Below are 25,571 nucleotides of genomic sequence, written 5' to 3'. Positions count from 1 at the left end.
GACTCCACCACACTCCTTGGCAGCAAATTCCACTGTCGAACAGCTCTCACTGTCAGGAAGTTCTTCCTAATGTTTAGGTGGAATCTTCTTTCTTGTAGTTTGAATCCATTGCTCCGTGTCCGCTTCTCTGGAGCAGCAGAAAACAACCTTTCTCCCTCCTCTATATGACATCCTTTGATATATTTGAACATGGCTATCATATCACCCCTTAACCTTCTCTTCTCCAGGCTAAACATACCCAGCTCCCTAAGCCGTTCCTCCTAAGGCATCGTTTCCAGGCCTTTGACCATTTTGTAGGTCAAAGGCCTGGAAGTTTGTAGGATTTTGACAGGCGTCACAGCAGGGAAGGAAATTGCAAGTGAAATCCCTCAGAAGACGGTGTCGAATAAAGTGTGTGTCTCTCCACTCCCCTCATCCTCCCTGGCCTTTTTATTTCACTGTAGCCTTTGCAAGACGCTCCTTCCGTCTTTCTCAGCATCCTTCCTCTAGCCTCATAAGGGCTAGAAACTTGGAGCATGTGTGAATGCGAGATTCTCAGGATGCTGAATTCTGAACCTGCCACGAAACCCCACACTTTCTGTTTGCCCGGCCCTGCCTTCAATATCCCTTTTCCAGCCATAGCCGAAATGTGAAAAGCCAGGAGAGAAAGCAAGAGGATAAACAGAGCACAACTGCCTCACCGGGACTAAATTGCCTCGTAATGGAATAATGATGTTTCAGTCCCCTGGTGGCTCAGAAGCTTCCGGCGAGTGGCAGAGGCAGCATTTGTGCTTCACCTGGCTTGTGTGTGTGTCTCCCAACGAAGGCACCGCACTTTGCTCTCCGGCCTTCCGCCATGCCTGTCCGACTTTGCCCTCCAATCACTCACTCTCTCTTCCTTTTGCAGATGCCAAAAGTTCAGTACAGATCCAATGTCAAGCCCTCCACGTTTGCCTACCCAGCCCCACTGGAGGTGCCGAAAGAGAAGGAGAAAGAAAAGGTGGGTGGGCAGCCTCCCCGTGTCCGTGTGGGCTGCTTGACAAAGGCCCTCTCTGCCACTCTGCACTATTTCATACTGTGTGGTGGAAAACCCAAGTTTGCCCTGAAACGGAGCAGCGGGCAGTCCTGAATCCCTGATGCTTCCCTCCCTCATTTCAAACATATGTTGTTATTGGTCATAAATTATGGGTTGAGTTCAGTGTAGCACTAAGGAGATTGGTTTGTCGGTGAGAGCATCTCTGTTTGCCCAGCGGGGTGGTCTTCCCTCTCCTCCCCCCCCCCATCTTGGGGAAGGCCCTCTTGGCCCAGCATTAATTAATTAGTATTAATGGGCGTACACGGATACGTCAAAATGTAATGTGTGAATTAACCCTAAAAGCAGCCCTTAAAGGATGCTGCCACTGCATGCAAAGAAAGGATACGAGGCCAACTGATCCAGAGACTCTTTCAGGGAAGCGTGGGAAGGCTCCTCAGGAGATTAAGAAATCCTGCTTGCTCACCCTCTGAAAACAAACCTTTTGAGAAGCAAGAGTGAACTGGGCCTCCAACTTTGGGGCCCTCTAATCTAGGGGGCTTCATGGGCCCTAAAGTTGGCCCTCCTTCTTCCACCCCCTCCACCACACACACACACACACACACACACTCACACTCACACTCCCCACTGCGCCTGACTCTCATTGGTTTGTTCTCTGAAAACCTTTTGTTGTTCTCACACTCAGGTTTCTACCGCTGTGCTGTCCATCACAGCAAAGGCTAAGAAGAAGGAGAAAGAGAAGGAGAAAGAGAAGAAGGAAGAGGAGAAAATGGAAGTGGTGAGTCTATAATCTCCCATCCTCTGAATCGTCTTCCAGGAATGCTTTTCCGGGGCATTGATCTAGGAAAGAAGGCCTCTGGAGCCACTTCACGGTGGTCAAACTCTCTTCTTCTCTGTCAGTGGGTTCCTTAGGCGTCAGTAAGTATCCACCAACTCCATTCAGTGTCAGTCAATAGAGAGGCAACATTAAATTGACACTGCAGTTGGAAGAGAGAGGAGCAGTGACCTTAGTCTAACATCCCTGTGCTGCAAAGCACTAGTAAGATCTTAGCTATACTCTAAATCCAGCAAACCCTGAATGGATTCAGTCAATGTGGTTTCATCCCATAGCTAAGTGGCGTTTGCAGTTACCTTACCTGAATTGAACAAGTTTATTTGGAAAAACCGCCATGTTTTTGCCGAACCGTCAGGAAGCTCTCTGGCTTGCAGAGACTGTGGTGTCTGGAGCTGGTCAAGCATGGAGAGGGAGACAGACGCCTAGCTATGGGCCGTGGGGCAGGGAGGGATCCTGCTCCCTCTTCCTGGCCCTTATTTGCTCATCTCACTCTCTGGCCTTCAGTTGGGCCCCAGAGGAAGCCCCAAAGGAATGGGAGGCAGGCCAAAGAGGGGCAAAGATGTGATTGCAGCACATGGGACAGAGACAGTCTTATCCAAGCCGACCAGTTTCGGAAGTGGGTGAGGAGGCTGCTTCTGAGGAGGGCAGCCTTGCTTCCACTCTGGCCAAGCTAACTTGGAGTGAGTTCTTTAGGAGAGGAGAACAGGCCGGGGAAATGCAAAACTGCGTGCTGAGCTACATCAAATATTCCCATTTTTCGGTGTTCTCCAGGTATCTGGTTGGATTGTCCCGGGGCACTAATTTCTCCCTAAGAGGCTGAGATGTTGCCAGAGGAGGCTCCCTTTTTGTTGCTCCTCATGTTTGGGATCAGAGAAGAGTCCGATGAGCAGCAAGCCGTGTTCCTTCCCACCCTGGCGTGTCCTTTTCTTTTGGGGGATGGGGGTGGCATGAACTGGGACCAGAGGTGAAGGCCAAGCAGTCAAGGGGGCAGTAGGAGCAGTGGGGAGAACTAAAAAATGGAAGCCGGCACTGGGGAAGTTGGCTTGGGCATTTATGTGCTGCAGCCTTCCCTAGTAGTTTTGGACTACAACTCCCATCATTCCCCGCAAGTGCGACCAACACCCTCCAGTTGTAGTCCTGAACATCCGGGGAGGCACATAGACCCCTTGAAGGAGCTTTCATGTGCAGCTATCCTTCCATCTGAAAGACAGGACATTCTTTATTAGTACCCCCACATTGCCAAGCGAGAGGGACAGTGGTTTCCCCAAGACCACCCGGTGAGTTCATAGCCGAGTCAAGAAATGGAAGCTGAAGCCTGCCTGGCTCTTGCCACTCCTCTGTCTTCCGCTCCGGCAGCCTTGATCTTTGTGTCCTTTTGGCTCCAGGGTGTCTTCTATTGTCCGGGCAACTTTTCTTCCCAACTCTTTGGGAACTGAAAGCCCTCTTCCTGTGTTGTCCAAACCTGTGGCCGTACCTGTGGGGGGAGGAACATGACACAGGCCCAGAGGCATTTTAACAAGGCTGAAGGAGCCCACGAGGGGAGCAAAGTGTACCTGAAGTAGCCTCCAGAGAGCTATCAATCCCGGCCGGTTTCTCACTGCTGCCATCTTTGGAGACAGCTTTATGGCTCAGAAAAACACCCATCGTTGAGCTTCGGACGGGACAGGATAAAGTTCTGCTGCTTTTTTAAATGTGCAGCCAACCCATCAAGGCTGCCTGGCGTGCCTGGATTTTGGCTTCGTTTTGCTTTATTATTCATTGACACGGAGCACGTCTGTGCTGGTACGAAGGCTGGACAATGGGCAGGTTCTGCTGTCTTCTCGCTGTGGCTCCAGTCCAGGTCCTGTCCTCTCGCGTGTGTTTGGCTGTGTGTGTGTTTTAACGCCTCCTTCCTCCCGTCCCCAAACAGGACGAAACCGAGAAGAAGGATGAGAAGGAGAAGAAAAAAGAGCCTGAGCCGTCCTTCCAGCTCCTTGACAATCCGGCCCGGGTGATGCCCGCCCAGCTCAAGGTCCTCACCATGCCAGAAAGCTGCCGATACCAGCCTTTCAAGACCGTGAGTCGAGCACATATCTCTCCACTGACGACCCTCTTCACACCATAAATAATAATAATAATAAAATTTATTTATACCCCGCCCTTCCCAGCCAAAAACGGGCTCAGGGCGGCTAACACCAATTAAAATCACAGCAAAAAAACATAAACACAATCAATTTAAAATAACAGATTAAAATACAAATTTAAAAATTCAATATTAAAACTGCAGTCTCAATTTCAGTAACCCACCAATAAAAGAATGAAGCATAAATATTAAACAGAAACCAACCCAAAGGCCAGGTGGAACAGCTCCGTCTTGCAGGCCCTGCGGAAAGATGCCAAATCCCGCAGGGCCCTGGTCTCTTGTGATAGACTGTTCCACCAAGTCGGGGCCAATACTGAGAAGGCCCTGGCCCTAGTTGAGGCCAACCTAGCATCTTTGTTGCTCGGGACCTCCAAAAGATTATTATTTGAGGACCTTAAGGTCCTACACGGGACATACCAGGAGAGGTGGTCCCTTAGGTACGGGGGTCCTAAGCCCCATAAAGCGGGTGCCATAAAGCGGGGTGGGGGACCTGTGGCACTTCCTGGGTGTTGTTTGACTTTACGACCCATCAGCCCCACCCAGCATGGCTCCTGGGCAGGGGGACGATGTGACTTGTAGTCCAGCAGCATCTGGGGAAGAAGGGGGTGACAGATTCCTCCCACTCACCATAAGTCATTGATTTAACGTCATTGGCTTTGAGCAGCCTTAATCATATTTAACCATAGGACCCTTCACTAGAAGGCTTTAAAACAAGATTGGTCAAATTCACGGAGGAGAGGGCAACCAATGACTACTCTCCCCATATGGACCTACCTAGACCCTGCGATCATCCTGAGAGGCTCTTCTTCATGTCCCTCCTCTACGAGAGGCCCGGAAGGTGGCAACACAAGACCAGGGCCTTTTCTGCGGTGGCTCCTCGTTTGTGGAATGTGCTCCCTAGGGACGTTTGCCTGATGCCTTCATTATACACTTAGGTATCAGGCAAAGATTTTTAAAAATGGTATGGCACGAGCTGCCAAGGAAATGAAACAACTATCTGACTTTTGGGAGACATCTGAAGGCAGCCCTGTATCGAAATTTTTAATGTGTGATGTTTTACAATTATATATATATATATGCTGTAAGCCAGATGGGCAGGGGGTAATAATAATAATAATAATAATAATAATAATAATAATAATAATAATAATAATAATAATTCTGAAAGTGTGGTGCATTGGAAAAAAAAGTTTGAGAAGCACTGCCTTATGCTGCCTCTGGCTCCTCTTCATTGCATTATGGCTTATGCAAGAGACCTCCCTGGTAGATTGTTTTCTCTCTGCTAGGTGAGGGCCAGTGGGCCCCTTCCAGTCAGCATTACCTTGGAGAGGCTGGACTTCTTTGCCCCCTCCTGTGTCGTGCAGGTGTCCCTTTGCCGGGCAGAGTGCCAGAATGGGGGCAGTGATTGTCAGGCGGCTAAATTTAGCTGCAGCCGTAATTAAACGAGAGGGTGGGGGCCCCGCTTGCCCCCTCCCCCTGCTCTGGATTGGCTGGCTTGTGGTGCAGCTTTTGCATGACCCTGACTCTCTGCTCCTCTTTCTCCAGCTTTCCATTGGTGGCATCATTGTCTTGAGAGACACCAGCGAGGGCACAGAAGAGCTGGTGGAGCCCGTGGCTGCACATGGGCCGAAGATTGAGGAGGAGGAGCAGGAACCGGAGCCTCCGGAGCCTTTTGAATACATTGATGACTAAGACGTGGGGGTACGTAAGAGGGAGACGTCCCTGCCTGGGCTGACCCTAACCCAAGACAGTGCCCCTCCCAGATGCCCCAGAGGGAAATCACATGTGCAGGGTACGATGGAGCTTGCCATATTCTAATATTCAGAGGTATGCTGCCTTTGGATGTGGAAGCTCCATTACTGTTATTTCAGGAGCAATAGCCAACAGTTGACAGAGTCGCCCAATGACAGGGCTGGCCTCGACATTATGTGGCAACAAGCACCATGGTTAGCCCCATGCTGAGGAAAGCCAGGCTTTGCTCTGACCCACCCGGAACCTGCTCTCAAAACAACAGGAGCAGTGCGACATTCACTGGCTTTCTAAAATCCAGTAGATTGAACTGGTTTGTTGCACAGAGAACTGCACACAAAACTGGCAAATAATTCAGTAGCTGTTGAGAACAGCCGGGCTGGGCAGAGTGCAGAATTCTCAGCTGTGCCTGTACCAGTCGGCTCCATCGTTCCCTGTGCCATTTCATTCCCACAGGCAGCCTTAGTGCCTTAGCTGTGCCTCTTCTGCAGCATGTTGTTCAGTCGTTCAGTCGTGTCCGACTCTTCGTGACCCCATGGACCAGAGCATGCCAGGCACCCCTATCCTTCACTGCCTCCCGCAGTTTGGCCAAACTCATGTTAGTAGCTTCAAGAACACTGTCCAACCATCTCATCCTCTGTCGTCCCCTTCTCCATGTGCCCTCCGTCTTTCCCAACATCAGGGTCTTTTCCAGGGAGTCTTCTCTTCTCATGTGGTGGCCAAAGTACTGGAGCCTCAACTTCAGGATCTGTCCTTCTAGTGAGCACTCAGGGCCGATTTCCTTGAGAATGGATGACAGCATGACAGGTCCCAAATGTCAACTCTGGATTCCTGGACTGGTGTTGACGGCTCTTGTCAGGCTGGATGGCTCAGAGGGTCGGCTTTGATTTCTGCTTGTGACTGGATCTGCTAAAACCCAAGCTTCACCTTCAGGTTTCTTGTAGAGCCGGCTGTCAATCAGCTGCAGTCTTTGGTGCAGGGGAGTTAGAAGCCTGTTTGCCATATCTCCAGCTTTGGTGGCCACAGCGCCTTAATCATTAATGATGACCTTGCAGGCACATTCGTGGCTGAAGAAATCAGACGGTTCGGCTCCCCCCCCCCCAAAAGCAAGCCGTGTTCTGGAAGTGTTGTTTTTCTTGAACCGCTGAAATGATGTCCGTGAGTTGCAAGCTAATCTGAAGAATTGGAATGGGTTGCTTCCAAGTTGCATGCTCCAGGAAGCTCCTTGGGCCGGACGGCTCCTTGGGCCTTCCTCAACCTCTGGCGCCTCCCAGGTGTTCTGGACTGCAGTCCAAAAACACTTGAGGGCACCAGCTTGAGGGGAGGCTGGGATAGGTCGCCCAGTGAAGCATTTCAGAAAATAGCCGTGAAGGGTGGTTGAGCCCACCACCGTTTCGTCTCTGCAGCTGAGCAAGGCTGGGCCCAGAATCGGAGGAAGGCACCGTGTGGTGGTACAGCTGTGGTTGCCACTAACTCCTTTCCTTTTTTTTGTCTCCCCCACTAGGGCCCTTAAAGGAAGCTTGGTGCGCATTACATCTGATATTGAGGAAACGGCCCAGAGGAGGCTCTTGCTGCAGCCTGCAGCTCAGTGCATGCTCTGTTGCTTCTGGGCTGACCGACAGCAAGCAGTCCACATTTTATGGGTGACAAAAGGAAAAACCTATGCTCTCTTTAGTGTACTCTTTCACGAGAAACCAGTTTTCAAAATAAATAAATTTTAAAAACCCAAGCGGCGGCTTTGTTCTTCGTTATTCCTCACCTGCGACTTCGGAAAGATGTGAGACGAGTTTCACAGCGCCACCCACCTTTGTACCTCCATGTTTTTGACACCAGGGAAATTTTCAGCCTCGAAGAATACATTTTGTCAATGTGTTTGATACAGACTCTCCGTCCTGCCCTGAGTAACTTTGGCTGCTGCAACATCCTTTGTTGGGTTCTGACAGCCTCCCTCGAACATACCTTCATACCCGATGTCCTCTGAGTCTGGGCGGTGGAAAGGCAGCCCACGTAGGCCGAGGTCTTGGGGTAAATGCTCAGGCGCATGGTATATGTGTGTCTCCAAGAAGCCCTGGTGGAATACCTGCATCTTGGGTAGCTGCTCAGAGGCCTTCCTTTAACATTGGAAAGGGCCTTATATCGGACCAGCTAGTAAGAGCCGGTGTGTCGTAATGGTTAGAGCACCACACTGGGACCTGGTGCTCTATGGTTCAAATCCCCACTTAGCCAGGAAGCTCGCTGGGTGACACTGGAGACCAGTCGCTGCTTCTCATGCTAACCTACCTCGCAGGGTTGTTGGGGGGATTAAAGGAAGAGTGGGGCGAAGAACCCTGTCCACCACCTTGAGCTCCCTGGAGGAAAAGGTGGCACATAAATGCAATTAATTAAAAAATAAACAAGGAGAATCCAAGCCTTAGGAAGGGCACAACTGGGTCTGTGTGCAACCGCCGTTTTAATAAAAGCGATGTCTCGGCAGCATTAAGAGAATCTTGTGTGAAAACAGCCGCCCACATGTAGAGGAAGGATAAACTCTGCATTCTTTCCCCTCTCTTATCTTCTTGGAATAGGTTTGCTCTCCAGATGTGGTCGTTCCGCTTTGTAGAGAGTTCTTCACATCTTTCCCGCCTGCCTCCTAATTGGGGTCCGACCTTCAGACGGCTGTTGTCTCCTGGAATGTCCCGTTGTCCCAGCAACAGCCACCCTAAAGATGCCTAAAAAATAGAGTCATGGTCTAAAGTTGACAGCAGAGATGGATCTGGGTTTTCTTTTCCGTGTCTTGTTTTCCAGGAGATAAAGGGACGAGGTTTTCGGTGCACTATCATTCCTTCCAACGTGTAATGGAAATGGCATGAATATTTGAATGGGGAAACCCCCATCCTGCTCCCTTTCCCCTCTCCCGAGGGTGTGCGTCATTTCATTGGGACATGAGAGGCTTTCTGGGGAAGCAGGGAGACCGTGGTGAACTTTTGCTGCAGGGAGGTAAAGAAGGCCACTCCCTGAGAGAGGAAATTAATGAGAATTTCCAGTGGGATCCCTGGGCCTTAAAACACAGACAGAAACCCAGCACACACTCCCTGCATGAAGTATGGCAAGGGATTGCTTCACCTGTTGGATTTCTGCCTGTTGTGCAGCTGTTCCAAGGCGCAGGAGCTCTACTTGGAAAACTAATATTCAGTGTTCGTATTGGAGCATCTCAACTTCTCAAAGAGGTTTTCTCATAATCCTTAATAGCCATGTAATCTAAACCAAAAGTATCCCCGCTGCCCCGTCACAAGGTTTGCAGGAAGCTGAGCTTGTGGCTTCACTTTAGTCACCTTGAATGTTTTGTGGCCGGGGTGAGATTTGAACTCGTCTCAGTCCTGGCTCACAGTTCACTCTGGCAACCATTAACACCGAACAGGAGAGCTTGCCAGTCTGAGATAACTCACTGACATGAAGGTCAGATGAAAGGAGCAGTCCTGTACCTACTCAAGAGTAATCCCCATTGAACTCAGTGGGACTTGTTTCTGTGTAGACACATGTAGAATTGCACTATTATTGTGCCTGATCCAGCACCAGGATGAAAAGTCTGGTTATCGGAGTGTTCATAATTCATACTTCAGTAGTTTTTATTTTGAAGGCTCTTCCAACTAAAGCCTTTCCTGAAAGGGTTCTCTTGCACAAAAACGAGTTAATTTAAACCCACAATTGGTGTAGTTCCAGGGTCTGGGAAATAACTTTGGGGTTATTTGCCACGCCACCCATTAATAATGCCTCCCTTCTTGGTTTGTATCCTGCCCTTCATTCCAAGCATCCCAGGAAAGTAGGTTAGGCTGAGAAATAGTGGCTTGGCCCCAGGACACCCAGTGAGTTTCGCTGCTGAGGGAGAATTTGAACTCAGGATTCCCAGGTCCTGCTCTTAATAACCTAGAAGCTGGAAGCTAACAGCAAATTTGGAGTGTGCCTTGTTGGCTACCCTTCCTCTAACCACTAGACCACACTGGCTCACTTTGATGGGATCAAGAAGCTTCACGTAAATTATTTATTTCATTTCATAAAATTTAAACACTGCTTGAATGTTTTCTGTGAAAAAGGAAAAAAAAAACCCAGCAGTTTACAAAAAGGTAAATCAAGAAAATTACAGCAATAATTTAAAACACATAGAAGTTAAAATACTAAAACAGATTAAAATTACATTAAATCCACACCTTCTGGTCGAGGCCAGGTGGGCCTCTGTTCAAAAAATATTAAAAATAAGTGAGCAGGTTTCTAGCCTTCATGTTGTTGAGCTACTTTTCTATGTGCAGGTATCTTTAAAAATAAAAATGGGGCTGAACTGAATTGTGTGAAACACCACCTGCAACCTGAAGTGGCCCAGCCCAGAAAGGTTCATACATCTCACTGGCGTTTTGTGACCCAGGCCTTTCTTTCTTTCAATAACCACCTTTTAGCCAGAACAGCAAAAAACTTTTTTCTTCCATTCTGCACATGGGGCCTCCCCATCCATCTTGCTGCTCGGACAATCCACCCGCTCATTGCTTTAGGGCACTGGCAATCGTCGTCGTCCCCCCCCCCAAAAAAAACCCCGCTGCCGCCCAGTTTTCCTTTGCTAAATGTTTTTCCAACTTTTTGATTTATTGTCGATGAAGTTACATTTCAGCAAAACAAACCTGACTGTTCTTGGGCACCAGGCTTCTTGGCAAGACCGGGCGCCTGTTTGGAGGGAGCTCTGAATCTTCCTACATAAATACTGGTGGAAAAGCAGGCACTCCCCAGCGCTGAGAAAAAGCGAAGATTGCAAAACTGGTCCTTCTTCTGCACTTAAAAGATTCCAGATCTCTGGCCACTTGAACCCCTAACCAGAAGGCTAATCCTCGAAACCTTTTATAGGCTGGCCAATTTCCTTGCCCGTTAATTCTGCGCTTAATGCGGATTCATGGGTCCTAGCCTCTGGAGTAGCACAATACGAGATTGCTCCTTGCGTGTGACAGACCTTCAGAAATCTGAAGCTGGCTATCACATCGCCTCACAATCTTCTCTGCTCCAGGCCAAGCCTATCCAACTCGCTGATAAGGCTTGGTTGAGGCTCCTTCAATTCAACTCACCTGGGCAGTGTGATGGGGGTCCTGGGCTGCCCAGGTGACAAGACACCCCCCCCCAGTATGAGTCTCTGATGTGGTCCAAAGCAAAGCAGAGTCAGACATTTGGCACCACCTTGCCTGCTGGAGTTGCCGGAAGGAAGGCATACCAGATGCCATCCAACCACCTTAGGGACTCTGCTCTGGATTTGTGTAGAGTTTACTCCTTATCCTTTTCTTCCCCCCAAAGATGTCCCACAAGGCATCCTGTGCTCACAAGTGGCCGACCGGATCCCTCAATCAGGATTCAAACACAGGACCAGCTCTCCTGCAGTTTCCAGCAAGTGGCATTCAGAAATTCTGGACGCCTTGCCTCCTAAGTAGGCAGTGAGCAGGGTTTTAACTTTGGAAAGGCACCGTACAAATAAAAGGATAGATGGATGGGCAGGTGGTGAGAGAGATGCAGAATGTAAGAGACGGTGTGGCATCCTTCACTAAACTGGTACCTTCTGGGGGCTGGTTGGTGTTGTGGTCCAGAACATCTGGAGGGCACCTGCTTGGCAAAGCCTGCTCAGACTTGGGTGGCTGGTTGCTGTGTAGTGTTGGTCGTGACATGAAGCCAGCCCTCCTGGTTAGGGCTAATTGTGGAGGAAATGTGAGTCGTCTCCTGGGGCTGCTTGCAGAGAAACCTCCCCTCTGGCTGGTGTGCCAGCGGCTAATTAGTGCGCCTGATGTTTGTCTTCTGCAAGAGCCGGTGGGAGTGAGGGAGGGATGGCGGCAGCGGATCCCATGGCAGGAAGGAGCTCTGATCTTCCCTCCTTTCTCACTGATTCTCGGAAGCCTGGGCAGAGCGCCAAGGTTGTTGTCCTGGGGTGATGAAGATGCTTGCTTGCCTGCCCCCCTGCTTGAAAGCTGGAACCCAAAACCCAGGGCATTTATAAATAAATTCAAAGGCACCAGAAGACTCCCGTCCTCTGAAGCTGGAGGTGAGCAAGCTACGTGGCCAGGTATGCAAACACGTGGCCGGATGACACCCAAATATTTCTCAATTAAATTTGATACGGTTTAGGATCCTGGTTTATGGCAGTAAATCAACAGAATCGCTGCAAAACAATTAAAAACATTTTAAAATAATGACGATTGACAGTAAAAGAGACGAAAGATCGACAAGATTTGTGTGTCAGGAGAGGGATATCTAAAGACAAATGTTTTAAGCCTTGCAGGGGTTTGTACTAGTTGATCCTTGAGGTCTCAGTCCCAACTCTGCAATTCTGTGGTAAAAACACAAAAGGGATTCTGAACTACCCACCCATCCACCCAAGGATCTCTCCAAACTGGATGAATGGTAAATGTGGTTCACCGTGAGCAAAATATAATGGGAGGCCGAGGGAAAGAGAGTGAGAATGTACAATGGTCTTCACAAAAACACCGGCGGGATCTGAATTGGTGGTGACTCAGAAAGATATTTTAAAAACAATACAATTGTAATATATAATGTATCCATATATATATATATATATATATATATATATATATATATATATATATATATATATATATATATATATATATATATATATATATATGTATGTATCCTTATGGAATATATAATGTAGATAGGTTTCCAGTAACATATATGATTTAATTTTTGGACAGAATCAATCAATTTTCTTTTTTATTAAAATTTAAGATTAGAGAAGAGGAACCTGCTATAGGAGATACCGTATTTTTTGCTCCATAAGACGCCCTTTTTTCCTCCTAAAAAGTAAGGGAAAATATCTGTGCGTCTTATGGAGCGAATGGTGGTCCCTGGAGCTGAATTTCCCAGGGGCCAAAAGAGGATCATGCTTTTTATTTTACAAAGAGAAAAGGGGGTGTTGAAAGGACCCTGCTCAGCAGCTGACCAGCAAGAGATCGGGAGAGAGATAAGAGTCCCCGGTTCCCTTTCAGCCCCCCCTCTTGCCCAGACCTCCATTGTTGAATGTGCTGCAGAGGGAGGTTGTTTGTTTCCCCAGCAACATGTGACTGGCTGATTAGATTATCTGGAAACTGTAGAAAAGGCTCCCTTTCCTTTAGAAGCTACAGAAATGTGAGTTGAACCCCATAAAAACGGGGCTTTTCCACTTTGCTTTTCCCCCTTTGCAAAAGGAGCTTTGCTTTTCCCCCTTTGCAAAAAAAGCTGCAAAACATTTAGCTGATCCTCAAAAAACCAGGGCTTTTCCCTTTGCAAAAAAAGCTGCAAAACTTTTAGCTGATCCTCAAAAAACCAGGGCTTTTCCCTTTGCAAAAAAAGCTGCAAAACTTTTAGCTGATCCTCAAAAAAAACAGGGCTTTTATAGGAGGAAAACCAGAAAAATGTTTTTTTTTCCTTGTTTCCTCCTCTAAAAACGGGGTGCGCCCTATGGTCCGGTGCGCCATATGGAGCGAATAAAAACGTTAATTGAACAATGCAGCTCAGAGAGGGGGACTGAGGGAAGTCCCCATACAGTGGAAAATAGCAATGGGATGGATTGTGAAATTTTTGAGTTTTGTTTGTATGTTGTGTTTTGTATGTTGTTGTTTTTTAAATGCAATACATATTATTTTAAAAAGAGATTTTAAAAACAATACAGCGTTAAACATTAAAAGCTTCCCTAAATAGGGATGCCTTCAGGTGTCTTTTAAAAATAGGATAGCTGCTTATTTCCTTGACCTCTGATGGAAGGGCGTTTCACAGGGCGGGCGCCACTACAAGAAGGCCCCCTGTCTGGTTCCCTGTAACCTCAGAAAGAAGGATGCAGAGCTGGGAGAGGTGAAGAACGGGGCGACTGAAATGAATGGGGGACTGCAATGCCTCTATGGAGTTTCTCTCCTTTTCTCAAAATACTAGGAGCCGGGGCTGTGTGTCTCCACAAAGCCAAAGGGTGAGAGATCCAGGACCCAAGAGCTGGTGGGAGAGTAGTGTTGGGACTAGAACTTGGGCGAGGTCTGAGTTCAAATCCCCACTCAGCCATGAAGCTCTCACTGGGTGACCTTGGGAGCCAGCCAGTCACTCCCTCTCGGCCCGGCCTACCTCACAGGGTTGTTGTGGGGATTAAATGGGGAGAGGAGGGAGAACCTTGACCTCCTTGGAGGAAAAGTTGGGATAAAAATGCAACAAATTAAAGAAAGTACCGGTAATCAATAAAGGAAACTTTTCTACACAAGGGGCTTCTCCCCACAATAGTGGCCGTGATGCCCATCGACTTAGTTGGCATAGAAAGGGGGGTAGACAGATCACGGCAGCTCCGCTATCAGACGCCACATGCCTCTGATTGCCAGTCCTGGGAAGCACATGGGCGGGGGGGGGGGGTCCTGCTGCTGTGCTCCTGTCCCGCTTGTGGGCTTTTCGCAGGTTTCAGGTGCTAGACTAGACGGGGCCCCTTTAGTCTGATCTAACAGCCAGCCTCTTCTAGAAAGCTCTGGGCTGATCCCAGAACGTCTCTCCATTAAGCGGATGCGAGGGCCGTGTGCATTGTGCTTGCATTGAAATGGGAAGCCTGGGGCTCCATCTGCAGTGAAAGAGGCATCAGACCAGGAAAGGCCTCCTCTAGGATGCTCTCCAGCCTGGAACTTAATCAAATGCAATTTTGTGTCTCGTTAATTGATGGGTAATGTATTGGGCGGGACGGAATCCACAGGAGGCATTTTCTGCTTGGCGCTTCCTGTTCGTGGATCCTACAAGGAAATGTTGGAACGAAAGGCAGCCTGACTGACTATGATGCAAAAATGCCCTTCCTCTCTTGCAACCCTCATCACATTTTATTATTATTATTATTATTATTATTATTATTATTATTATTATTATTATTATTATTTTCCAGCTTTTCCCCAGAATCAAGGCGGCTTACACAAATTGAAACAACGCAGATAAAATACAGAAAAGCTAAAAACAGATTAACAAAGAATAGTTAAAAAGGAATTAAACTCCAATAGGATTAGAACAGTATAAAAACAATTCTGTTGAAATACAGATAATAAAAATAGCACAGCACTGTTAAAAAGGACTTCGCCTGTTAGCAGAAGGACAAGGAGGGAGTCAGTCTGGCTTCTCAAGCAAGGGGGGTCCCAAGGTCTCGGAGGACCAGCCACTGAGAAGGCCCTCCCCTACGTCCCCACCAAGGGTGCTTGTGAGGGTGGCAGAGCTGAGAGAAGGGTCTCTCCTGCAGATCTCAGACCCAGGCAGGTTCATATAGGAGGATGCAGTTTTCAGATAACCAGGGCCTAAGTTATATCTTTTGAAGAAGTGTGCATGCACACGAAAGCTCATACCAAGAACAAACACAGTTGGTCTCTAAGGTGCTACTGAAAATAATTTTCTATTTTGTTTCGATCTTTTGTTATGTACTGAGATGAATCCTAGAACAATAGGATTCAGAATGCAGCAGTCTGATTGGTCCTAGAACAAGAGGATCCAGGATGCAGCAGTCTGATTGGTCCGCAGGAGCCACCCAATCCAGCTCCAGGTGGAAGTGAATCCACAACGTGATTGGCCTACAGGAGTAGCCCAGAATTAACCAATCACGTGGGGCCCATTGTGTAAATAATGTATATATAGCAGGCGTTTTGGGGAAAGATTCGTTCCTTGCTACTATGAGCTGAATAAAGAGCATGAAATTCACACTTGACTCCCAGTATATTTCATCTTCCTAGGATTTTACCTGTCAAATGCCGTTCTGGAATCGTGTTTGCCAAGGGAGCATGTCAATCCACCTTAAGAAAGGGAGGCAAGTGATTTTTCAATATCAGCCAGCTGAACTCCACATCCTGGCTCCTTACCCGCCCGCCTGCAGATGCTGTGTGTGTGTGTGTGTACACACACGAGGCTAATGCCTGTTTACATATTTCCTCTTTGTGTTGGCACCGAGCGGGCGAAAATGAACAGCTCTGGGGTCTATAATGTGCCGCTTGAAGGAAACCGAAGAGGCCAGGAGGCCTTGGGCAGACAATAGGAGCACAGTGAGATCGGCGTTTACTTTAGTCGTTTGTTGATGCGAATCCTGCTGGGCGGCGATGAGGCATGCAGGGAAGAATTCCGCCCTGTAACATTTCTGTGGTTTTACCAGGACAGGTATTTGCAGGGCTGTGCAGAGAGAGTGAGGGAGAGAGAGAGACAGACCAGCTGCAGCTTGAGGATGATAGTTTGTGCTCGTTCCCCTGAATTTTGGTACCCGAGAGGGGTGCCACACACCCTGTCTCCCACTTGCAACAACTGTGGAGAGCTGCCCAGGCGCACAGTGCCATCGTGCGTGGAGGAGCTCAACCGGGCACCTGAGTGTGCATGCGTTGGCTACCCGGATGAAGCATGCGCACAAGGTGAAAGCTACCTGTTTAGGGAAGCTTTTAATGTTTAATAGATTCTTGCATTTTAATGTTCTGTTGGAAGCTGCCCAGAGTGGCTGGGGAAACCCAGCCAGATTGGCGGGGTATAAATAATAAATTATTATTACTACTACTAATACTACTATTACTATTACTATTACTATTACTATTATTACTATTACTGCAATTTGAAATACAAAGTTTCAGCATAGCTCCTGCCTGGATTTCTAGTCAGCCAGCCATGCCACTCTGATTTTGATTTCATATTTGTATACCGCTTTTCCAGCGACACGTGCGGAGCTCAAAGTGCCTCGCAACAATCACAATAGCGTTAAAAAGGAATGTTGCCGCCGCTCTCCTATCAAATACAATACCATACTCCACTCCGTGCCTCCCAGTCAGCTTCCTGAGTACATTTGGGCTTCGTTTATTTGGCTGTTTGGGAAGTTTCTTTCCTGCTTCGTTCTCCACACCCCTCAGTGTTTTTTTAAACATTAGCAAACCCCGGAGTTTATTTAATTTCTTCCATCAATGAACCCCAAGGCCCATGGGGCTCCCCTGAGACTGCTGGTACCATCCCCTTGAGTGCTAGAATTGGATGGTGGTTATGTTTTGGCTATGGCAGAATCCACACTTAGAGAATTGGCCTGCTCTTAATGTAGAGGATGTTGCTGCCGACCTTGACTCAGAATAAAACCTGGCAATGAGCAGTGCTATTTTTCTAGAAAAAGAGATGCTGGGACTCATCATGAACACCTCCCTTGTCCTCATAGAATGGCAATGGTGCCCATCTGAGAGGTGCTGGAACAGATTTCCAGCACATCCCAGAGGGGGGGGAAAGCCCCAGCAACGAGGATGCATTTCTTGTGGCTTTTAAACTAAGGTCACCATATTTTTTTCAATGAATCCAGAGACACTTTTCAACTTCCTACTAAATAGACGGATTTTGTCAGGGGACTGATTTGTACAGGTGAAACTCGAAAAATTAGAATATCGTGGGAAAGTCCATTTATGTAAGCAATTGTTTTCATTAGCTACTGGAGTTTAATATATGAGATAGACTCATGACATGCAAAGCGAGATATGTCAAGCCTTTATTTCTCATAATTATGATGATTATGGCGCACAGCTGATGAAAACCCCAAAGTTGAAATTGTGAATTTGGGGTTCTCATCAGCTGTATGCCATAACCATCACAATTATAACAAATAAAGGCTTGACATATCTCGCTTTGCATGTCATGAGTCTATCTCATATATGAGTTTCACCTTTTAAGTTGAATTACTGAAAGAAATGAACCTTTCCACTATATTCTAATTTTTCGAGTTTCACCTGTAAATCTGGGGACTGTCCCTGGGGAAAAGGGACATCTGGTAACCTTATTTTAAACACACAACCTCCAGCAAACTGGTCCAGAGACTTCAAAACAAAAATTAGTTGGGCCAGCATCTTTTTGGTTCGTTGGCGATCTTAGGTGGACTTCGCCAGATCCCTGCAGGTTTAACTGACATGCCTATTGCAAGTCAAGCACCCACAGCTTATTTCACAAGAATTACATTTTTTAAGGGAAGTTTTTAATGTGTGATATTTTTGTATTTGATTTCTGTTGGAAGCCGCCCAGAGTGGCTGTGGAAATCCAGCCAGATGGGCGGGGTACAAATTATTATTATTGTAATAGGAGTGCACCCCACCTGTACCCGATCTGCACCCCACTATCACCCCAATGAACAGAGAGGGGACCAACGGAACCAAGGTCCAAGGCAAGGCCACCTGGAGGGAGAGAGAGCCATGTTGATCCATTTCTTTCCGGAAGCAGAAGGGCAGGTTGGGGGGGGGGGAACGGACAGCGACAATCCTGATGTTCAGATGCAAATCTGACCGCTCATTATCTGATCACATCTCTGCACCCCACCCATGCCTATCGCCTGCAGCTGGATTAGCCTCTCCACCCAGCCTCTTGACCATTTGCATAATCTAAACCCATCAGACAGACCTGTTGGGTCTACTACCAAAGCAGCAAGAAATAAACATTGAGAGGTCAACTATAAACAAGGACAACCACCTTTATTCATAACAAAAGCATGGACATTTGCAATTCAGGAAATTCCAATCGCCGGCTCCACCCTGCATACAGAGATATATAGGACTGTTATCTAGTCAAAGGATGGACAGGAAAACGCACTCAACCACCATTGTCAAATCCAATCACACAGTGAAATGTACTTACCTTATGTAAAATCCCTTTCCCCCCCCCGCTCTTTTCATGTCATTGACTTGTATGGAAACAGAAATGTATATAAGTCTCCTTGTACCATAAGTCGGGGTTCTCTCTGTTTGTCTGGGGAACCTCTGTTGCAACAGATCTTGGAATAAATGGGAAGGCTACGCTTTGCTTTTTTTTTCAGCTACGGTTCGTCTCTGTCATTTCAGCGTAAGTGGGAGGCTCCGCAAATTACGGGGTCTTCCCCAGGGTAAAAATTCCGGAACTCCCCCTTGGGAAACGGGCCCTATTTTCTCCTTATTATAGTTTAATTGGTTTACAACAATTATTATTATTACATTCTCCCACAATTGTGCCATTTAACTGGGAAAGGTGGGGAACGGACAGAAGGAAGCCACGTCCTCCCCTTTGCATGTGGAACGCAGATTTTTTTTGCGCCTGCCAGGAGACCTTGCAGTGAAGCATCCTCTCCTGCTACGCCACCCTATTCCTTCCCCTTCAGCCAAGCTGGTGAAAACGAAATGCTGTAGAAACACGCATGATTCCTTTGGACGAGACACGCTGCCCCTTTTATCCCTGGGATGCCGATGACTGACGGCCTGGCTCTGCAGCCTTAGTTACTGGAAAAGGTATTAATATATTGACACAGAGCCAGATTGGTTTTTATTTTTTTTAAGCTATAATAAATTGGGGAGGAAAGATAAATACAAATAGAGAGCTTGTAGATTTGTAGGTTTTATTTTTCTTTTTTAAAAAGGTTACCCAAAACCAGTCGTTTGACATATAGGGCTACTTCTTGTCTCACGAGAGTCTGGTGGAGCCACTGCGATTATTAAAAACTGCAGTGCCGAGATGTTTATGAGATGGTGGGGCCTGAGTTAAATGCTGTTTTTATTCTCCTTGCTGGCAGGACAACTGGAACCTGTGGCCTGAGACACAGAAAGCCACCTTTGGTCTCACAGCCCACAAATTGGGGCGCCCATCTGAGGTTCACCTTTGCCTTAGTCTGGTTTCTTTTTTTGTGGAAGCTTAAACTCTGGTATTAATAGTTCCTGGGCTGGTCCTAAACTGGCACGGAAAGAGTCGTGCTTTTTGGAACCCCTTCTTCCTCATTCTAGAGGTGTAGGAGCTGATCTATTTACGGTACTCATTTAATTGCATTTATATCCCAATGTTTCCTCCAAGGAGCTCAAAGTGGTGGGCATGCCTCCTTATTAAATCCTCAAAACAGCCCTGTGAGGTAGGTTAGGCAGAAATACAGTGACTAGCATTCAAAGTCACCCACTGAGCTTCGTGTCCAAGTGGGGATTTGAACCCTGGTCTCCCAGTTCCTAGTCCAACCATAGCAGTGAAGGAAAAGACACTCTGTTCATGTTCAGGGGCACTTCATTCTTCTCCTCATGCTATGCTTCCTAGACAAGAAAACAGGTCCTAGGAACGCAGGGAGGTCTTTATCGGGAGCTCTCTCCCAGCCCTAACTGGGGATGCCACCAGGACTTGAACCCGAGACCTTCTTGTGTAAAACAAATGCTCCATCACCAAGCTGAATCCCTTTCCTGAGAGAGACACAAAGCACAGAGTCTGGGGTGGTGGTGGAATTGGACAGGATACCCGCCATGTAAACATATTTCCCTCATGTGGTCGATTCTAAAAACATCTCCCTCGGCCTCCTCTCTTCAGCTAGCTTTGCATTTCACAGCTTGACAATTTGCTTCACAGTCGGCCGCGGTTTCTCTGGCGTGTGGCTGCTCTTGGGCCGGGCTGCAAAATGCCGCCGATAATTTATATCGCAACTCCGAAGCCGTTTCCAGCTTGATGTCAGGCCCTCTGCTTTCCATTCCGGGAGCCTGCTGCAATAAGAAACCTGTATGGATATATGCATTTTCCAATTTACCCCCAAGGCTCGGGCCAGGTGACTTGCTGACTGAGCCACTTTTCCGCTCCAGTGGAAAGTCTGTAGGCAAGGCTGGCCCAAGACATTTTGACACCTGAGGCGGACCACAAAATGGAGCTGCCCCTCCCCACCCAGGTAAAGGGGGGAGTGAAGATCTCCATCAGGAACAAGGGGGGTGGAAATGAAGATCCACAAGGGTGGGAGGAGACCAGCAGCACTGGGGGGGGGGGAGTTTCCCACTTGCGCCAGCATAGAAATGACGCTAAATTTATGAAAGTTAAAAATGGTTTACTTATAAACTCTTCAAAGTTCAGATTCATGTGCTTTACCATACAGCATTCAGAAAACACAGGCAGCTAAACTTAGGTTAGTTCCAAAGTGGTGAAAGGTCCTAAGTTATTTGGTATAGGAACACAAGAACGGCTTTGTAAAAAAGCCATGCGGTTTACAACCAGCTCATTCCTCTTTGCACATGGATACCTGTCGACTGAGAGAAACAATAGACTTTATTTCCTTCCTCCCAAGGTGAGAAAGAGTGACTTGGCCAAGCCTGGCAGGACAGCTTACTCTATGGCATTAACCCCTTCATGCATTAGTTGGACTCAGCATTTTGATTTTATGAGGCTGGTTATCCTACCACCGTGGGATGCGGGTGGCGCTGTGGTCTAAACCATTGAGCCTAGGGCTTGCTGATCGGAAGGTCGGCAGTTCGAATCTCCGCGACGGGGTGAGCTCCCGTTGCTCGGTCCCAGCTCCTGCCAACCTAGCAGTTCAAAGCACGTCAAAGTGCAAGTAGATAAATAGGTACTGCTCTGGCGGGAAGGTAAATGGCGTTTCCGTGTGCTGCTCTGGTTTTGCCAGAAGCGGCTTAGTCATGCTGCCCACATGATCTGGAAAAACTGTCTGCAGACAAACGTCGGCTCCCTTGGCCAGTAAAGTGAGATGAGCGCCGCAACCCCAGAGTCGTTCGCAACTGGACTTAACTGTCAGGGGTCCCTTTACCTTTATCCTACCACCAGAATGTTAATTGTTGGGGACCAACAATGGGGAATATTATTTCCCCTTCATTTTCCTGCTTTTAAGTCATTTGACTGGCTGCCGTTATGAAAGAAAGGCTGTGCCAGATGTGAACCTTTGTCCCTGTCTGCTTCTTCATCTTACTTTAAAGATAACCTTTTGCTGTAGCCTGTAATTCTCCTCTGTGCTGCAGCTTGAGGACACAAATGGATCACTGCCATCCAGGGCAGCGGCTCCTTTTTCTAAAAATAATTTTCCCAGAAGCCTTTACAATTTATCACACGCTTCTGTGAGAAAACGTCTTAGTACCACTGTTTCTCTTTAAAGTCTCTGCCAATGTCGGCTACATAAAACAAAGCCTTTGGCTTTGTGACTCTCCAAGGAACCAAAAGATTAGGCAGATTTCTGTGTCTTCAAGAAAAAAGCAACCCTGTTTTTGAATAAACAGAAGAGGACAAAGGATAAAGCCCCTTCTGAACAGTCACGCTGTGGCAGAGGTCACAAAGCCCCAACGCACCATTCAGTCTTTTGTGGCATAGCCAAGTGGAGCCATGACGCTATGCGAAATCAGTATTTTTAAAATCCTGTATTTATGTATGCAGGATGTTGCTAATTCCCCTTAAATGAGGACCTATGAGAAGAGAGCACAGTGCGATGATAAGAACATAAGAAGAGCATGCTGGATCAGGCCAAAGGCCCATCTAGTCCAGCATCCTGTTTTCACAATGGCCAAACGCTTGTGGAAATCCCTGAAACACACTCCCCTCTTGTGATTCCCAGGAACTGGAGGCCCAGAGATCTCCCTGGCTACTTTCCTTTAATCGCCTAATAAAATAGTTTAAATTGGTCCCAGCCAAGCATGGCTTTAAACAGCTTAATCATTGGAACTGGTGAGACACGCTCATATTTCAAGACTGTCAAGCCAGGTTTGTTGAAATGCTCTTTTCCTGCAGATACTGCATTCAAACGCAGTTCACAATGGGCATAAATTAACAATGGCATCACAGCTAACAATATTGCACAACAATCAAGTTTGTTACAAAAAAAACCCATGCAACTAATTAAAACCAATAAAATAATGGAGCAAAGGGAGGAATTGTAGAATCATGGAATTGTAGGGTTGGAAAGGATCCTGAGGGTCATCTAGTCCAACCCCCAACAATGTCACACTATTATGATAGTTCCATCAGAGCAAACGTTTCTCTTCCCCTTGCATGTTGTTCTGGGGTTTTTATTGACCCCCCCCTCAGGGCTTCTTGGTGGGGAGGAACATTATGACACATGGGGGAGGAGAGCAGGGAATCCCCATTGTGTTAGTGAAGCCTGGGCTGGCTCCATCTAGTGCAACTGTTTATGTATTATTATTTATTATTACTGTTTATTAATTGCATTTATATCTCACTTTTCCCTCCAAGGAGCTCAAGGTGACATACATGCTTCTGCTAGGCTCATTTAATCCCCACGAGAACCCTGTGAGGTAGGCTCTGGGTTGAGAGTCAGTGGCTGGCCCAACCTACCTGACGGGAGGAGCCTGTGTTCTTTTCCATTGACAAGCAAGCGCCACTGAGTTCAGCAAGGCATTTGGCTCTCAAGTATTTATTCATTTTATTATTTCATAAAATGCATACATTTTTAAAAATGTATGCAATTTTTTAAACTGTTAGAATACACAGAATTAGAAGGGATGAAGAAGAAATCAAAATGATGAAAAATATGAGGACTGGATATTTTTTATTGAATATATGAAAATGCATTATAAACAAAACAACCTAGCAGGATGGTAAGATTTTCAGCAGGGTAAGAAAAAACTAATGTGTATATAAGCAGTTGCACTATATGGCGTGAACCAAGAAACGTGAGAAAAAGAGGAGACGAAAGGAACCATGGGAAATCGGAAGAGGAAAACTTACTGGTTTTCAATTTATTTTTCAATATCTTAAAATTGTTATTTCTTTTCTATTTCAGAGTTTTCTTCTTTGTGGTCTTTGTATTTTTTTATTTTATTTCCTAGATATGGAATTATATTAGAAACACAAATAAAATAACAATAAAATTAATAATGATAATAATAATAATACTATTATACACACTAATAATAATAATAATAATAATAATAATAATAATTATATAGCGGTTTACAAAAAGATAAAACATTAAAATAAAGGAAAGCCAACAGCCACACTTTTAAAACATCCTAAAGTTAAAAGTATGTGTTCCCAAGTGAGAAAAGGGCCGCCCCTTTACCGCCCCATCTTTCCCAGAACCTTTTGAGAGGGAATTTCCCATCATGCCCTTCTTCCCCAGCATCTTTGGGATGAGGGAATTTCCCAGCATCCTTCTGGGGCTTCTGCCTTCGCAGCATTCTCTTCCCTCCTTCCTTCCCCTGAGCCAGGCCGTTGCTAGGACGCTTCTTTCCCCACCTTCTTCCCGGCCGCTGTTTGGCTGACAGGCCCACGTGACGCAGCGCTCCCTTGCCATTGGTTCCGAGGAGCCGCGTGGCTTTCAACCCGGTGGAAGCCGGAGCTGAGCGGGACTACCGTTGCTAGGCGACGGGGAGAAGGAGCGCGGCCTACTCCTCTCGGAAGCCTTGGGAAGCGGAGCAGGTAAGCCGGGTCGGTGGGTTCCCCTTACTCCGAAGCCCGAGGGAACTGGGAGCAGGAGCAGGAGAGGGTTTCCCGAAAGAAAGCTGCGTCTTGCGGGCTGCAGACCCTGGTGGCTGTGACGTGGGGGGGGGGGAGGAGAGGGCACTCTGCACGTGCTCAGAGGTGTGTTGGTTTTCCTCCAGGCACCTTTCCCGCCCCCTTCCTCTCGCCTCAAGACTGCTCCACGATGGGCAAGAAATTCAACAGGTGAGGTATATCCTCCCTCGCAGCCTCTCTGCGGAGCAGAGCTTCACCTGGTGGGTTTCTGCCTGTGCAGAAATGGTGCTGCAGCCAAGCTTTGAAAGCCGCAGAGAACCTGGGAGCAGCTTCCACCCTCTGCAACAGGCAAGGGTTGTGGGTTTTCGAGCTCCACCCTTGGGCTAAAGATCCCTGCATTGCAGCGGGTTGGACTAGATGACCCTGGGGGTCCCTTCCAACTCTGCAGCTGGTTCCACGAAACCCAGCCACAGAGCAGCGTGTTGACAGATGGAGGGAAGAGCTCGTGAACCCGAAGCACATTCTGATATTCCAAACAGTAGCTGGGAGGGTCAGAATGTAATGCCCAGCTAAAGCCGCAATTGACCCCCTGGCTATGGTTATGGAACTAGACTTTAGTCAGGGAGAACATGCTCACCCATTGGCATGCATGGTTCTATTGGAGGAGGGTCAGCTGGACAATATTAATTTTAATAAGGAATGGGGAAATTTATAATCTATCTTGAAAACCACTGTAAAAAGCTAAAATCGTTAGTGGGATTGGAATAACACTTGTAGTTTAGTGGTGAATTATGGACATAATGGAGATGCAAAAGATTTGGATTATTATAAAAGATGCAGGAAGAAAGGACTAGCAATAGGACCCACCAAGGGGAGGAGGGAAGTCCAGGAGATTCTGTGGAATCTTGTTTCTATATTGTATGTAGATACGTTATTGTAAAACTTTAATTTGAAAAACCCAAATAAATAGATTTACAAAAATAAAAATAAAAGAATTGTCAGGAGCTGCCAGCAGGATGCTGGATTCCGAAGCAAGATCATTTTTATTTTATTTGGAAAAGCTAATTTTGATTGAAAGCAACACTTTGTTTCTTATGCAGTGTTTCATATAGCCCTTCACATTGTAATCGTAGGTTGCGCTACTACAAGAGTCGTCCGACATTTATTATGGGAGACGTCCTTGCTTACGAAGCGGAGCTACTTGGAATGGTGAAGGAGGTGCGTTTTTCTCTTCAAAGGGGCTGCTCATTTAACATTTGCTGAACTTCTGCAGGGTGGTCCAGAATTGCTGGGATAATAATAATGATGATGATAATTATAATTTTATTATTTGTACCCTGCCCATCTGGCTAGGTTGCCAGTCAAAAGCATATTAAAACATCAAACCTTAAAAAGTCAACAGCACAATTTTTGTTGATGTGAAACCATCCTACAATGGCTCTTGAAAAGATGATCAAGATACAAATAACAGAAAATACAGAACTGAACCTCAAAAAGTAGATTTAAGGCAGAAAATTGGGTAATTGGGGGGGGGGGGGAATGCAGACCACTACTGCAATATATATAAATATGGTATTTTAATCATTCCCAAAATACGGACATGTATGAGGCCTATAACATATAAATGAAGTCTGAAATGCAGTCATCAAATTCAAAGAACCGACTGAAAACCAAAGCTCATATGACCA

At 46.9% G+C, this 25,571-nt stretch overlaps 2 protein-coding genes across 9 annotated transcripts in view; both read left to right on the top strand.

Moving 5' to 3' along the window:
* Positions 1–7,447, top strand: part of PSMD1 (proteasome 26S subunit, non-ATPase 1) — a 91,353-nt gene extending 83,906 nt beyond the window's left edge. The window contains exons 21-25 of the mRNA XM_033150883.1: positions 887–979; positions 1,698–1,790; positions 3,757–3,903; positions 5,515–5,670; positions 7,223–7,447. Of these exons, the coding sequence (XP_033006774.1) occupies positions 887–979; positions 1,698–1,790; positions 3,757–3,903; positions 5,515–5,661 (480 nt within the window). The 3' untranslated portion in view covers positions 5,662–5,670; positions 7,223–7,447. The remainder of the gene's footprint in view (positions 1–886; positions 980–1,697; positions 1,791–3,756; positions 3,904–5,514; positions 5,671–7,222) is intronic.
* Positions 7,448–23,771: 16,324 nt separating this feature from the next.
* The window catches only part of ARMC9 (armadillo repeat containing 9), an 82,201-nt gene continuing 80,401 nt past the window's right edge, over positions 23,772–25,571 (top strand). For 2 of the 8 annotated variants that reach the window (XM_033150876.1, XM_033150877.1), the window contains exons 1-2: positions 24,029–24,093; positions 25,017–25,101. In XM_033150876.1, the coding sequence (XP_033006767.1) occupies positions 24,074–24,093; positions 25,017–25,101 (105 nt within the window). In that variant the 5' untranslated portion in view covers positions 24,029–24,073. The other 6 variants (XM_033150881.1, XM_033150882.1, XM_033150874.1 and 3 more) reach the window with 6 other exon arrangements.

Source organism: Lacerta agilis, chromosome 5, assembly GCF_009819535.1.
Source record: "Lacerta agilis isolate rLacAgi1 chromosome 5, rLacAgi1.pri, whole genome shotgun sequence".
Taxonomy (NCBI): domain Eukaryota; kingdom Metazoa; phylum Chordata; class Lepidosauria; order Squamata; family Lacertidae; genus Lacerta; species Lacerta agilis.
This window is presented reverse-complemented; position numbering and strand designations above follow the sequence as displayed.